Below are 16,692 nucleotides of genomic sequence, written 5' to 3'. Positions count from 1 at the left end.
TGTAGCGGTTAGTATAACACTGTTACAGCGCCAGCAGCCCGGGTTCAATTCTGCTGCTCTCTGTAAGGAGTTTGTACGTTCTCCCTGTGACTCCAGGTGCTTCTGTTTCCTCCCACATTCCACAGACGCGCGGGTTAGTAGGTTGATCGGTTACAAAGATATAATTGTGCAGCGCAGGCTCGAGGAGCCACAAAGGCCTGCTACAGTGCTGTATCTCTAAACGAACAAGTAAAATAAAATTATCCTTCCTTGTCCATTCCCTCATCCGCAACCCTTCCCAAGCTCTGGAAATTTCATCCTGGCTCTCTCTCCTGCAAAGGGAACCTTAAGGTACACACTAACTTCCTGGTCAGCAATCCCAGTTTCACCTCCGCAGTGCATCATCAATATCAGAATCAGTTTATTATCACTGACATGCCCCGTGAAAAGTGTTGCTTTACGCAGCATTACAGTGTAATACATAAAATTTACTGTAAGTTATAGTAAGAAATACTTAAAAAATAAATAGTGAGGCAGTGGACCATTCAGAAATCTGTTGCTGGAGAGGAAGAAGCTGTTCCTAAACTGTTGGGTGTGGGTAGTCGTTCTCCCTGATGGTAGTAATGGGATGAGGGAATGCCATTATAATGGATACTGTCTTCTTGAGACATCGGCTTTTGAAGATGCTGTCGATTGTGGGAAGGCTAGTGCCCATGATGGAGAAGGCTGAGTTTACACTTTTTCTCATCTTGTGCATTGGAGCCTCCATACTAAATGGTGAAGGCACCAGTCAGAATTCTCTCCATAGTACATCTGTAGAAATTTGCCAGCAACATTCTCTCTAATTTTGTTTACAGCTGGGCGGATCAACTCTTGCTCTGAGTGGGAAATTTTTATGCAGCTTGAAAACTGCGCGACATTTACATTTTTTTCATACTATAAGTATTTAAAATGAAAATTGAAAATCACATACTTTTGATTTTATTTAATAATTGAAAGGTATAATGAAATACAGTACAGCAAAGAAAATTGTTCACGTTTCATAAACTTTTTTCATGTCTGTCTTTATTCCAGCTGTGCAGCAACAAAGGTTATGTGTGCAGGAGCATTTCAGTTACTGCAGGGCCGTGCACCCATGCAGCTTAGAGGGAACAGTGTTGGCTAGTCTTTGCTGATCTCTTCAGTTGTATTTTATCTGATAATGCTCCTGTGAGTTGCTTTGTCAAATTTACCATGTTAAAGGTGGCATATCATAGTATTGGTGTATTATTGTCACAGTGAAAAGATTTTGTTTGAATGCATCCAAATATATACTAGGCAGCAAGGTGGCAGAGCGGTTAGTGTAAAATTACAATGCCCGGGTCCAATTCTGTCACTGTCGAAGGAGTTTGCACACTCTCCCAATGAACACCAAGGATTTCAAGTCCAGTCAATTCAAGTCATTTCGACCATAACTGCTGGTACAGTACACAATAAAAACAAAACAATGTTTTTCAGGACCATGGTGCTACATGAAACAATACAAAAACTGCACTGAACTAAGTAAAACAACACAAAAACTACACTAGACTACAGACCTACCCAGGACTGCATAAAGTGCACAAAACAGTGCAGGCATTGCAATAAATAATAAACAAGACAATAGGCACAGTAGGTTGGTGTCACAGGCTCTGGGTATTGAGGAGCCTTCACAGAAAGTAGGGATGCTGCTGGGCTTCCTTTGTTATGGAGCTGGTGTTGAGGGACCAGGTGAGATTCTCCGCCAGGTGAACACCAAGAAATTTGGTGCTCTTACTAATCTCTATGGAGAAGTCGACGATGTTCAGCGGAGAGTGGTCGCTCCGTGTCCTCCTGAAGTCAACAACCATTTCTTTTGTTTTGTTCACGTTCAGAGACAGGTTGTTGGCTCTGCACCAGTCCATTAGCCGCTGCACCTCCTCTCTGTATGCTGACTCATCGTTCTTGCTGATGAGACCCACCATGGTCGTGTCATCGGCGAACTTGATGATGTGGTTCGAGCTGTGTGTTGCAGCACAGTCGTGGGTCAGCAGAGTGAACAGCAGTGGACTGAACACACAGCCCTGGGGGGGCCCCCGTGCTCCAGTTTCCTCCATTTTTCCAAAGACATAGGGGTTAGTAGGTTAGTTAGTCATAGGGGTGGTTTGGGCCCACTGGGCCTCTTACTGGTGCTGTGTCTCTAAGTAAGTAAATAAAATGCAGTTTTGTGGGGTAGTAAAAAGGAAAACAATGCAGAAAGTGGTACTGTGGCCACAGAGGAAGTGCAAAGAATTAGTAAATTGTTCTTGCTCTCTAGATTTTATTTATTTATGAAACTCAAACACAATCTGTCAGTTTTAGCTCCCTCACTTAGTAAAAATGAACCAGTGCAACTTGAATGATGGAACATATTTATGGAACCATGCGTAGCAAGAGACCTATCAGCCCATCTATTCTATCCCATAAAATATCAAAGGAAGAAAATAATGATTTTTCACAATGCGATGTACTTTACATCCAATAAAGCATTTGTGAATTGGAAATACTATTGCAGTGGCCAATTTTCACACAGATTCCTATAAACACCATAGTAGATAAATAGACAATTTGCTTCTTGTCAAGTTGCGAACTGTTATCAACCGTATAGGCTTTTGAAAACAATTCCGGGGTCGCTAGAAAGAGTGTTTGCTGTTTCACCCTAATGTTTCCTCTGAAATACAACAGCTCAGAGAACACAATGCTGTCTTAGCGCTACATGGGCAGACTTGGTCTCGTTTCTGTTTTTGAAGAGAGCCAGCAACCTCCTGAATGAGACTAATCGAGTCACCACTGAAGCCCTTGATGGGTCGCACCCAAGCCCCAATCACAGCCAAAGAGGAAAGGAGACAGGAGGACTGTGGGTACTTCAACTTGGAGCAACAAATCTGCTGGAGGAACCCAGCAGGTCCAGCAGAGTCTGTGGGGAGAGAGGAATTGTCTTTGTTTTGGGTACCACATGGGACACGCACCCAATTAGTGTTTCTTAAACATTAACTTGCTGGAGACAGACACAAACACCATGGCAACCAAATGATCCTTACAGAATGTGAAGTCTGGATGAAGGGTCTCGACCTGAAACGGACACTCTCCATTTCCCTCCACAGTTGCTACCTGACGCACTGATATTCGCCCCGAGAAGGAAAGGCCGCTTTTACTCCATTCCAATATATATGATTGACAAATGAGAGTTTAGGATAATATATTTCTTTAGAAGATTAAGCACAATTAAACTTCGTTTCCACATCTGCATGGGGTGACGCAAGTTATCTCGCCATTCTTTCTTTTCCCAGTCCCATTCTTGCACCCATCTTACCCCCTTCCCCTCACCTGTCCAACACCTCCCTCTGGCCCCCTTCTCCTCCCTTTATGCACGTAGTCCACTTTTCTCCCATAGATTCATTGTTCTTCTTGGCTCTTTCCAGCTTTTCACTTCATCCACCAACCTTCCACCCGGATCAGAATCAGGTTTAACATCACAGGAACGTGTCATGAAATTTGATGTATTGCGGCAGCAGAACACTGCAGTACATCTGGTCTCACCTATCACCAGCCATCTTGTACTCCTTCGCCTCCCCCTAACTACTTCATCTGGCTTCTGCTCTCATCCTTTCCTCTCCTGATGACGGGTCTCGACCCGAAATGTTGCTAACTGTTTATTCCTCTCCATAGATGCTGCTGAACCTGCTGAGTTCCTCCAGCATTTTATGTGCGTTGCTCTGGATTTCCAGCATCTGTAGAATCTCTGCGTTTATACTGTATTTTAAGTATTTAGCAGGCACACTTGCTATAACATCATTGCATAAAATGATATGCGTATATACAGCAAAGGTTAATTATGTTAGTAATGATGCAAATAACGGAACTCATGGAGGTGTGAAAAGTGCTGACGTCTGAGTTGAAATTACCGATCAATGTTTGTGGTCTCGATGCCACCAAATAGTGAAATGCTTGGATTTTCTGCATTCCGCGGCGGAGTGTTAAAGATTCTAAACACCACACTTGCGTCTGTGAATCAATTTAATCACCGATTGTACTTTTCTAATGAGGAATCTGACTGATGGATGAGTTTGTGGTGAGGTCCTGTTTCGTAGACGGAGTACATGGCGGGGTACTGGCGCAGCTCACACCTCTGGCGGCGGGGATTCGATTCCACCCTCGGGTGCTGTCTATATGGAGCCGGCGCCCTTCCACCCGGGCTGCCCTGGTTTCCTCTCACATCTCAGAGACGGGCGGGTGGATAGGGTAATTGACCCTAGTGTCCAGATGAGTGACAGAATCTGGGAAGAGTGATGTGTAAAAAAAAGATCAATGGAGGTGATAGTGGTGGCGGACTGGGCGGGCCGAAATGGCTATCTCCAAGCTGTGGGGAAAGTATCCCAGGCGTACTTGCACCACTAAAGGCGATTCTAGACCAAGATAAAACATTTTAAAATATCATTAATCGATAGAAGGGTTGTATTAATTTGTGTTAAATGATTCAGCATTATTCAAATCGAGTTCCACGAACTCTGTTGGCAGCCTGTCATGGCCACTAGAAGCTGACACAAAAGCAGCAGCGACGGCTACATCTGGTGCGGCGTATCTTCCCTTGTAGTTTCTGGCAAGTTTCTTCAAATTGCCGTAGCTACATCCCAGCGCCAAGGACGGACCGCATCGGAAACCTGCTGGTCCTAAGGCTGATAGTCGAAACGTGCTTTGCGAGATTTCGGTCCTGCAACGGGACCGAGGGAGAGGCGCGTCAACGGTGAAAATAAACATTTCAGGCTTTAAGTGGAAAATCGCCCGGCTCTTCAAAAATATGCAGCTGGAAGGGATTTTACAAATAGCGTATGCATTTCCACGGAGTGCAATACATCGTAAACTTGTTTCTATGGCATTTCCGCAAACAAAGCGCCTCAGCCGAAACAATGTTCCCAGCGCCTCTCACAACCCCTGGAAACAATTTTAATTTCATTTGGGAATGAAAGGGGCGTAGAAAGCAGTGAGAAGACTTCAATCACTGAAGCGTAATGCCTCGGAGTTGCAACTGCAGATCTGTTTAAAACTAAACGCCGCTATAACGCGTGAATGGGTACATATATAGCCTCGATATATGCCCTTAACCCCTTGCCTGAAATATCTGCACAAAGAAAATAACTAATGGAGAAGATTGCTATTAAATACCTCTCTGATTAACGCACTCCTGAGATTATAATGCACGATTCTACAAAATTGCTTAATGCAAACACAAGTACACCAAAAAAAAAACAAACGTTGGCTTGAACAATTTACCTTTAGGATTCGACAAATGATTCCTCTTTTAATATGTTTTAAACTTACATTTAAAGCAAATGATTGAAAATGCATCTGGATCATCCAGGCACAGATTGCAGATGTTTCAGTAATCCCTTGAAGATTAAAAAGTTTGTGGACCCGACCCACACTCTGCCACTAACCCTGTGGCATTTCATACCCCTTTTGTCTGGTTTTAAAGTCCCCTTTCTCTGCCCCCACCTTCGGTCGGCGAGCCTCACCAGGCAACACCGAAGCCCCACCCACCCCTTTCCGACGTTGCCGGCGGTGTTCTATTTTCGAACGTTGCCCGGGCGATGGAACGCGGGGTTGGTCGCCTCGGACGTCAATCACAGGCGGGGGAAAGAGGGCTTCCGCTTTCGCGTTAGGGTGAGTCAGTCGCCTGCTTTTGGAGCTGGCGTGAGTCGTCAGCAGGGCAGCGGCAAACTTTTGGGCTTCTTAATGTGGCGCAGAGGAATTGCGCGGCTCTGATAAGTCGCTATCATTTCAATATTTTCCACAGGCCCGAGTATATTGGAAGGTTATTTTTAGTTGGAAACGTGCAGTTTTTGCAACAAATGAAATAGTAAAAAAAGTGAGCGTTGCTGGATCATGTAAATTGAACTCCCAGTACTGAGGTTTAAGGGACTGAGAGAGAGGGAGATTCCATTCTATCGTCGCTGTTAGATTTGTTACCAGCGGCTACATTGTAAAATTCCCAGCTGAAGCCTTGCTGATTATTATTCCCAAATCCGAACGATGTTTTGCAAACTTATCCCGCGTTATTAAAAACCTGGAATATGGAGCGGTGCTGATCGCCCGTCGACCTACCTGTGTTCTCCCTTGGGTGACGGATCGGAATCGGTTCCGCCAGACAACTGAATGCCCACGGCACTCCCGGACAACGCAATTCTGGAAATTATAGAGAGGATATCAGAGCAGGGGGTTTAAGAGAGATTTTTTTTAAAAAAAGGACTGGGAAAAATGTCAACTCCCACCAGGTACAAGAAGGATAAAGAAATTGTAACCGAATATGAGACACAAATGAAAGGTAAGGTTACCACAAATATTGATGTTAAAACCTCTCCTTTTTTTCCCATGCGGGATTAAGGGTGTGGAAATGGATGGTTGTGTCTGTAATGCGCTTCCGCCTATTTTATATGAAATTTACATTAAAATCCAGACAAACGATTGTCTTCTAGTGACGCCTGAAGGAGTGGTTCGTGAAATTCGAGGTCGGTGATGTATCGGATTTGCATTACAAACGGGAGAATCGATTTCATTTGACTTGATGGTGCGAGTGGCAAGGACTCGCACTGTTGGAACAGAGTCGGATGAAACCAGATCTCCTGTTGCACGGGTTAATTTAGAGAATAACTTCAAAATTAAATATTATTTTCCCGCCACCTTATCGTTCCCCGAGCGCGCCCAGGAGCCGTAAACAAGTGCAAGGTGTGTAATTAAAGCTCTTGGAAATGGACTGAAAAGAAGACGGCAACGGGCCGTTTCGCCTTCGACTTGCTTGCAACCTGTCGCAAACGATTTTACAAACGGCCGCGGAAAAAAAGGGGTTGGCGTATTCCGCTGGGGTCTGGCAGTGGGCCGTCACCAAAGTTAGCGAGCCGGAAACCGAGCACCTCCGGAGTGGAGACCCGCACACCCTTCTGCTCCAACCGGGCTGCGCGCTGGGGAAGTGACCCAGAGTGTGTGGAAACTCTCCGTGGCAACATAAAGTCCTTCTGAATCAAACGCAGCAACGATTCCTTAAATGTACCTAAACCCCCGGCAAACCAAAAATAGCCAGTGACGGCTGATAAATTTTAGGAAAATGTGGTGAGTTGCAACACAAGCAATTCCCATAGTATTTAGTATAACCGGTAGGTATTGACGATGTCAAATAGATCAATTATAGAACTCTTTCGCTCGCCAGAGGCAAGTTAGCTTTAGGCAGCATTTGAGGTTGCAAATAATTTTACTACCCATTTTCCATCCAGGAGTGGACAGGAGGACAGCACGTTGGTGCAACCTTGAGGAAGCGTCAGTTCTCACTTCCTATGGCGTTTTGGCGTTGCATGTAAACCCAAAAAAAGTTGCGGAGATGCGCTTCCAAGCGGGTTAGAACTGGACTGTGGAAGTAGGACATGTGTCTCCATGGTGCCTGAGCCGGAACGCGGTATATTTGCCTGTGAGTGTTCCCTTCGAGTCTGTAATAAGGTCACGGTGGCCTGACAGTTCATTTTTGGCCCCTCCCCAGTATCGTCGCAGAGTCCGAGAGTAATATACGAACCATTCGGCCCATCCAGTCCATGCAGACCACGTCCACCTAGCTGGTCCCAATTTCCAAATTTGGCCCCTGCATATACCTCTCCAAATATTTTTTAAAAAGTACTATTGTACCTGCCTCAACCACTTCCTCTGGCATCACACTGCAATCCATATGGTCACTTATGAAAAAGTTGTCCCTCAGGTCCCTTTTAAAAATTTTCCCCTTCTCGCCCTAAACCTATGTCCCCTAGTCTTGGACTTCCCAACCTTGGGGAAAAGACTGTCACTGTCCATTCTTGTCATTGTCTCATAATTTTAAACACGTATAGAATCACTTCTCATTCTCCTTCATTCCAATGGGGAAAAAGACCTTGCCTGACCTGTCTTTCCTCATTGTAACACAGGTCCTTTAGTCCAGGCAATACCTCACTGCACTCTTTCCTTTACAGGGTAAGCAAAGCTATACACAGTACTATGGAAATTGCCTAGTCCTCTACTCTTTTTTTCTTCACTGTTAAAATCATAAAAGCTTTACGGCCTAGAACAAGGATTGCCAAGTTGGAGTCCATGGATGGTATTGTTCCATGGTATAAAAAAGGTTGGGAACCCCTGGTCTAGAAGGACCCCATCATGCCTTTTTGTCTATGCTATCTGTTGAAGCAATAGTGAATGTTGAATTGTTCATGGGTCAGGCAGCATCTGGCGAGAGGGAAACCAGGATTGTAGGTTTCAGGTTGATGTCCTTCCATCAGAAATCATTTTGTTCTGGTGAGCTAACACTGGCTTGAAACATTAATGTTGTTTTTCCCTCTGTAGGTGCTGCCTGACCAGCTGTGTATTTTCAGCAATTACGGATGCTTGAAATTTGGGGTAGTTGGATTATTTGAAATACCATTCAAACTTGACCTACATTCTCACATTCCAAAGCCTTGTCTCATGGCACAGCAAGCCCACCTTTGCAGAGAATTGCTGCCTTCAGTCGGGGTTAGTGAGTTGTGGACGTGTTCTTTTGGCACCTGAAATGTGGCGACACTTACTGCCCAGCACAGTCCTTGCTGATTTGATTTGATGCAAAAGGCGCGTTTCAAAGTAATTTCATTTCCAAAGTATGCATATAAATATTTTCTTGCAGGCATTCACAGTAGACCAAAGAAGTTCAATAGAACCAATGAAAAATTCCACACAAAAAAGACTAGATAAATGATGCAAATGCAGAAAGAAACAAGTATTAATAAATATATTAATAATGAGGGCACGAGTTGCAGAGTCCTTGAAAGTGAGTCTATAGATTGTGTTCTCTGTATGCACGTGACAAATAAAGGTAGTCTCTAATTTTTTTTTATTCAGACAGCAACTTCCACTCAAAGGATGAAACTTATTTTTCATCTAAATTTACCACCGTTAAATTGAATCTGTGCTGTCTAGTAGAGTTATTGCCATTTTAGCCAAGAGAGTTTGGAGTTTGTTATTTGCCATACTTAGCCTTCTTATAGTCTTATATACTTGGGGTAAGTCTCTTCTCAGTCTCTTTGTTCAGAAAATGTTGCCTCTTCATTGAGTGGTAAAGCCTGAGTAAGTGTTAACTGAGCTTTCTGTAATGTGCCTCGGTGTTTAGTCCAGTCCCAGCCTGACCTCACTACTGTTGTGTTCTGTGCTTCAGCCAAAAAAGGAGAATATCCCATATGCCTTCTCAGCCACTTGATCCCCCCAAACCTTTGGATTCAAGTCATCCAATGCAAAGGGTGTAATACCTTTTATACAGACTTGTCTGCAGCGGCACAGATGGTGGGGGAGTTTTTGCAAGCTAGCTATAAAAGTGTGGAGCCAGTGTAAACACGCTAGCTACTTCCAGGGTGTAAACTTCCAGGAAACGATGATGATCACATTGTGAAATTAGGCATCTGGGAAAATGTATCAGTAGGGATGTGTACTGCAGGCTTTTAAAATCATAATTGTGATTCATATCCTGGGAATGCACTCTTCAGTAAGACTGACACTTTCTGCACTGCCATTTATGTGATTCATGAAAAAAAGAGTTGCATTAGCTCTGAGAAATGTTCCTTCAGTGGACCTGTTAACCCTTTGTGGTCCCTTGCTGAGTCTCATCCCCAAGAATGGAGCTTCTCCACACAGACTGAGTAATAGTGACTAAAGAGATGAGCTATTATTCGGCATTCTCCTATTTCTGGAATGCAACCTTTGCCCTCATTTCTCTCACCCTTCATGATGCCACTGTAGCATAGTGGTTAGTGTGATGCTGTTACAGCTTGGGGCGTTTCAGAGTTTAGAGTTCAATCCTGGCATCGTCTGCAAGGAGTTATGTTCTCCCCGTGAGTGCGTGGGTTTCCTGCAGCTCAGGGTCTACCATTTGGTAGATGAATTGGGCATTACAAGTTGTCCTGTGATTAGGCTGACATTTAGTGGGTGGGTTACTGGGTGGTGCTAATTTGTACTCCTTCCCCTCCCCCCACCTTATTCTGGCTTCTTCCCCGCTTCCTCCCAGTCTCGATAAAGGGTCTCAGTCCAAAACGTTGACAGTTCACTCATTTCCATAGATGCTGCCTGACCTGCTGAGTTGCTCCAGTATTTTGGGTGTGTTGCTTTGAATTTCAAAGTTCAAGGTAAATTTATTATCGAAGTATGTATAGGTCATCTGAGATTCATTTTCTTGCAGGCATTCACAGTTGTACAAAGATACAAAGGAATTAATGAAAAAAAACTACACAAAGACTGTCAAACAACTGATAATGCAAAAGAAGACAAATTGTGCAAAAAAAAAAGAGTGAATAAATAATACTGAGATCAAGTTGCAGAGCCTTTCAAAGTGAGTCTGTAGGTTTTGGAGTCAGTTCAGTAGTAAGATAGTGAAGTTATCCACACTGGTTGAAGAATAATAACTGTTCCTGAACCTGGCAGTGTGGGACCTAAGGTTCCTGTACCTCCTTCCTGATGGATTTTCAGCACCTGCAAAATTTCTTGCGTTGATGTAAATGGATAGATTAAAATGTGATTTATCAGTTTTTTCACTTCCAGCACGAACAATTGGAATACATTTAAAAACACAAAATCATGTTATGACCCTATGAGCTAATGAAATTTAGTCAGTCAGGCAGCATCTATGTTGGAGAATAAACAATCAGCATTTTGGGCCGAGGCGCTTCATCAGGCCTGGGGGCAGAAGCCAGAATAATAAGGTGGGTGGAGGAGAAAGTGCCTCAATTCCTTCAACTTGATACCATGAACGCTGATTTCTCCAACTGCTGGTGACTTCTTTCTCTTCCTCCTCTCTTCTTCCACTCTCAATTCTGGTTACCCTCTAATCCATCACCTCCCTCTCGTTCATTCCCCTCCTCCTTCCATGGCCCACTCTTGTCTCCTATCAGACTATTACTACTTCAGCCCTTTGCCTCTTCCATCTCTCGCCTCCCAGCTTCTTACTTCATCCACCTTCCCCCTCATCTGGTCTCACCTATCACCTGCCATCCTGTACAGCTCTCCCTCCACCACCACCTAATTTTGGCTTTTGTTATCTTCCTTTCCAGACCTGTTGAGGGGTTTTGGCCCAAAACATTGACTGTTTAGTCCTCTCATAGATGCTGCCTGACTTGCCTCCAGCATTTTGTGTGTGTTGCTCAAGATATCAGATAATGTATACAATATACACCCTGAAATTCTTACTCTCCGTGGACATCCTCAAAGCGAGAAAAAGCCCAAAGAACAAATGACAGGAAAACTTAAAAACCTCAAAGCCCTCTTGCCCTCTCCCACACAGAAGCAGCATCAGCCCTTCCCTTCCCCAGCCCCCTCCCAGAAATTGTTCTTGTATAAAGCATCAGCATTCTCACCACCCACCATGCAAGCAACAGCAAAGCCCCCAAATAGAGACCATGGTCTACAGTCTATATAACTGTTCACTCCAACGTTTCGACATCCCACAGGCTCTATCACACTAACAAGGGAGAGACAGCTATCACTCCTGCCACATTGACAGGGGAGATTACAGTCACTATTTCGATGTTACAGCCAGTCTGAAGCATTGCTTTTTATTTTGAGTTTCCCGACTTGGGACTCGGCAAATTGATTACCGAGTGCGGAGACCTCGGACGGCCACTCTCACTGTCTTCGATGTTCCGGCTCCCGTGACACTTCAGTATAATAGCACTGGCAAGAATTCATGTCCGCAGGCCCCGAAGGTGTCTGACTTCAGGCCGAACCTGGACATGGCCTATCGGTGAGCTCCAGGAATGGCAACATGCTGTCATGGACAACCGCAGTCTTTGAATGATGCAGTAGATCAAAGATCCCAATAGAATCCCAGCAATTCTGGAAAGAAAAATAGAGAGATTAGAATAGGAAGAATTTAACTGTTTTCGCTGATGAACTGGGAGAAGTTGCCCTCTGGCGCCATCTTTAGCTCCACCCATCTACAGGATCTCCTACTTCTGTAATTTATCAGTTTTTTTTCTCTTCCATCACTAACAATTGAAAATAATTTTAAAAACAAAACAATTATGGTATGAACGAATGAAATTGCTTCCCATTAACTGTGTGCAGATGTGTTGATGTGATGCTTGAGGGGTTGAGTGAATGGGGTGCATGCTCTAGATTCCTTGTGCATTATGTCCCCAAGATCAGCTGTTTTTCTCTGAGAGAAGCAGGAGTGTGAGAGGGTGAATATGTGAATCTCTCCAACTCCTGTCAGCTGGTAAAATGGGTAAGTGTTGACTGGTCTGGATTGCAAGTCATTAGTGAGCCTCTCCCCCAGAGTAATGAGGAACAGTGGATGGTACACTGGTTGGTTAGCACTGGGAAAGATAGCTATTATATTCAATAAAATCTAGAAAATGCTAAAATTTGGGGTGAGGCTACAGTGTGTTGTTGACTTAGCCACCCCACTGTCAAGGACATCTACAAGAAGTGGTGCATCAAGTAGGTGGCATTCATCACGAAGGACCCTCAACCACACGGGACATGCCCTCTTCTCATTACTACCACCAGGAAAGGTACAGAAGCCTGAAGACCCACACTCAACAATTCAGGAATGGGTTCTTCTCCACCATCAGATTTCTGAATCGACCGTGAATCCCACTTCATTCTGCTTCTGTGCACTTTTTACTTAGTTTTAAATTTTTAGTAATTTTATATCTTTGCATAGATCATAGAACATAGAAAATAATAGTACAGTTTAGGCCATTTTGCTCATGATATTGTACCGACTTTTGAATGTATTCTAAGATCGCTTCAAAGATGACTTCTGCAAGTAATAAATTTGATTCCAAAACAGTTTACTCACAACTTCTGTTTTACGAATATTAGATCAAATTTTGCTGGTAATTCATGGTGACTGAGCCGTTAAAGTACCAGCAGATGCTTGACCTTCAGTTTCTTTCTGTCTTGCGGGTTTTTCCAGTTTTCCCAGTTTCTCCTCTACTCTAGTCCCTTAGATGGCCAGCACAGCTTTGTGGGCCTTTGTATGTTCTAGCTGGATCAGTGCTGTTCATGCACACTCTTGCTTATGGTAGGCACTTCCAGATTCCACCCAAATTCTGGTGGTGGGATTTTCCTGCCCCTACCCCTCTAAGTGGAAATGTCTCTGCCTGTCAAAACGCCTTGATGATGTTCTGGATTTTTGAATGAGTTTGTGAAGCTCAATTCTGGCATATAATTTGAGAACAGCATGCACATGTTAGCCTTGGTTTCCACAGCTAGCTGCAATTTGCAGTCTTTTATTATTCATAAGGCCCTGCTGTACCCTCTATTACCACTGGGGCCTTGACTGGAGCACTTTTTTTTAACCGCGGAGTGACATTAACCATTCTGGGAGACAATGATCTTTTTGTTTGGCAGAAAATGCTGCTTCTCAAAGTAGCTGATTAATAACCATGCAAAGTTGTGCATTGTTCCTGGTTACAGAGCATTCAAACTTGAGAGTCAAACTTGAATTGATTTGGAAGCAAATTTAATGGAGGAACTGCTCAGTTAAATATAAATTGTTCTTGTGTAGCACTTGGAATCCTATCTGATAAAGCCTAATGACAAGTAAAGTGACACATGTAAGCATGCCTCTAACCAATTACCTAACAGCTACCACACACAGACTGCATAGTAATGGCATGTTTAATATAGGATCTGTGCCTCGGAAGGAAAGAGAAATTGCATTTCAGTAGCACCTCTCAGAATTTCTGTACTGGCCTGCTTTTGAGGTGTAATCACTGCTGTTGGCAGAAACTAATCTGCCTTCGTCAATCATCTTAGATTCCTCCTTAAAAAAAATGTGTGTGGGGGGAAAGGTTAGATTGATTGTGGATAGGTTAAAAGGTCAGTACAGCATCATAGGCTGCAGGGCCCGTGCTGTTTTCTACTGTTCTAATTGAAAGGGGATTTCCTCCATATTATGCCATTTTGACTACCCCTGATCAGCCCCTGTCTTTTCAAATGTGCATCAGTCCTGTCCTGTAAGTGCCTTCCTTTTGCCTTCATCTTATTCTCTGTTGCTTTTGATACCCCTACCCAAGGAGAAAAAGATAGGGCTCTCTAGCCTATCTATGCCTCTGGTAACATTGTAAGTTTTTCTCAATTACAACAAAATGCTGGAAGAACTCAGCAGGTCGGGCAGCATCTATGGAAAGGTCAATCAGGACTGACAAATGGTCTCAGCCAAAAGAGTTGACTATTTATTCCTTTCCTTAGATGCTGCTGAGTTCCTCCAGCATTTTGAGAGTGTTACTCTGGGTTTCCAGCATCTGCAGAATGGCTTCTGTTTCACATGTCACTCCTCAGTCTCCTTTGCTCCGGGGAAAACAGCCCCAGCCTACCCATTCTCTCCCCATAATTAATGCCCTCCAGTTCAGGCCACACCCGAGTTGATCTTCACTGCAGCTTCTCCACATAAACACATCCTCCTCCAATGATCAGTTGGGTACACTATATTCCAAGTGGTCAGCTGCTTGTGTCTCTGTAAAGTTGCGGTATAACCTCTCAATCTTTACATTCTAAGCAGATCTATGAAAGCAACTTGCCAGGTGCCTTCTTCACCCTGTGGTGCCACTTCCAGGGAACCAACGGATAAGCCGCAAGTTCCTACTCTTTGTCCTATCTCTACGTGACTTTCCAAAATGTGCCACCTCACACTTGTCAGCATTAAGTTCCATTTGAAGAGTGGAGGGCTCTGGGTGTGAAGGATTAGGTCAATCTTGGAGCAGGTTAAAAGGTCAGCACAACGTGGTGAGCCAGAGGGCCTCCACTGTGCTTCGATATTCTATGTTCTATGACCTGTTTTTTGCTGTGGATTTAGACAACCTTCCTTGCTGTCCATAGTGTGGCCGGTTTTCTTTCGTTTGCAAATTACTTGCTGTTCCTCCTACATTTACATCCATGTCGGAGCATAAACAGCACTGGTCCCTGCACTGATCCTACAGTACATTGCTCTTAGGCTGACCTTTATCCGAGCAAGTGGGACAAGATGGTAAGAGTGCAATGTAGGAGGAAAAGGTGAGATTGATTATGAGTTAGGTTAAAAGGTTCTATGTTGTAATTTCCCTACCAGTGATGCAAGGCTCACTGGTTTGTGATTACTCAGTTTATTCTTGCCTAAACAACTATCCTACAGCACTTTACATATGCCTAGTGAAGATGCAAAACTTTCCTTCAGGGCCTCAGTTGTAACTTCCCCTCACACTCTGGGATGGATCTCCCCTGACCCCGGGGATGTATCAACATAGATGCTTTCTGTGGCTTCTAACACCCCATCTTAATACTGACAATATACCTCTCCCGTGCTCAATGCCATTCAGATTCTCTTCTTCAGTGAATAGTGAGGAGATGTATTCATTCAGAATCTCACCCACCTGCTCAGGCTCAATGCCTTGGTCCCTAAGTTTCCCTGCCTGCCCTGATTGTAGAATGCCTTTGGATTCTCCTTAATTTAGATTGCCAGTGATTTAGGAAAAAAATATATAGATATATTACAAAGTCTCATGCATATGCATGAAGCAGTTATAATATGCAATAGTGTGGTTTTAAATTAGAGAACATAGAACAGGACAGCAATGTACAGGCCCTTTGGCCTACAATGCTGTGCCAACCTTTTAACCTATCCTTAAGATCAATCTAATTCTTCCCTCCTACATAGCCCTCCATTTTTCTCTCACTCATGTGCCTATCTAACAGTTTCTTAAATGTGTATAATGTACCTGCCTCTACTGGCACCCCGGCTGCCCATTTCATGCACCCACCACAATCTGTGTATTAAGAAAATATCCTACCTCCGACATCCCCTCCCTGTACTTTTCTCCAATCACCTTAAAATTATGTCCCCATGTATTAACCAAAATAACAGTAAATTGTTAACCTTAATATTAGCATACCATTAGGACTTGCATGGTAGCATTTTCTAAGATGTTTTACAATAAGGCTAATTATGCCTTTTTATGTCAGACCTCTTGGTTTCCCCTGATCACAGGATAGAGAAGTGTCAAAGACAACAGAGGAGTGCCTGTAAAGGATCGGTTTTGGGATATCCGTGATCTGGAAATCCTGAAGTTGCTGGCAGACCTTTTAGGTGGAATAATTTGTTTATTTATTTAATGGAGTGGGCCTTTCCGGACCTTCACCCCCAGCAACCCCTGACAAACCCAATTAATCCTGGCCTAATCATGGGACAATTTACTATGGCCAATCTGGTACATCTTTAGACTGTGGGAGGAAACCCGAGGGCCTAGAGGAAACCCACACATTCCATGGTGAGGATGTACGGAGACTCCTTACAGAACAAGGTCTCCCTCCAGTCCCGTTATGGTCTCAGAAGTGTTCAACGATTTGCTTTTCTCAGCCACTTGTCTGAGATACCAAAAAGCGCTGTGTATGCAGGGCACTTGGCATTGTCAATGATCCATCCCATACGTCCAACACCCTACCATCAGGCAGGAGGTACCATAGCATTGGGACAAGGATTGTTAGGATGGGAAACAGCTTTCCCCCAGCCATCAGTCAGTAAGTTAGTGGGTGCCGTCCCGAATCTGGGGTTGGTGGCTATGCACCTCCATCTTCTTCGATCTGCGATAGCACCAAGTACAGCCTCTCCTCCAGTTTGTTCTCGCTGGCCGCCTTGACACTGCCCGCTGCTGCCCCTGCCGAACTCAA

At 44.0% G+C, this 16,692-nt stretch overlaps 1 protein-coding gene across 10 annotated transcripts in view; it reads left to right on the top strand.

Moving 5' to 3' along the window:
* Window positions 1-5,709: 5,709 nt before the first annotated feature.
* The window catches only part of srgap1a (SLIT-ROBO Rho GTPase activating protein 1a), a 310,991-nt gene continuing 300,008 nt past the window's right edge, over window positions 5,710-16,692 (top strand). For all 10 annotated transcript variants that reach the window (XM_063058474.1, XM_063058468.1, XM_063058467.1 and 7 more), the window contains exon 1: window positions 5,710-6,337. In XM_063058474.1, the coding sequence (XP_062914544.1) occupies window positions 6,271-6,337 (67 nt within the window). In that variant the 5' untranslated portion in view covers window positions 5,710-6,270. The remainder of the gene's footprint in view (window positions 6,338-16,692) is intronic.

The sequence above is a fragment of the Mobula hypostoma genome, chromosome 9 (genome assembly GCF_963921235.1).
Source record: "Mobula hypostoma chromosome 9, sMobHyp1.1, whole genome shotgun sequence".
NCBI classification, from domain to species: domain Eukaryota; kingdom Metazoa; phylum Chordata; class Chondrichthyes; order Myliobatiformes; family Myliobatidae; genus Mobula; species Mobula hypostoma.
The sequence above is the reverse complement of the archived record's forward strand: the minus strand, read 5'-3'. Positions and strand labels throughout refer to the sequence as shown.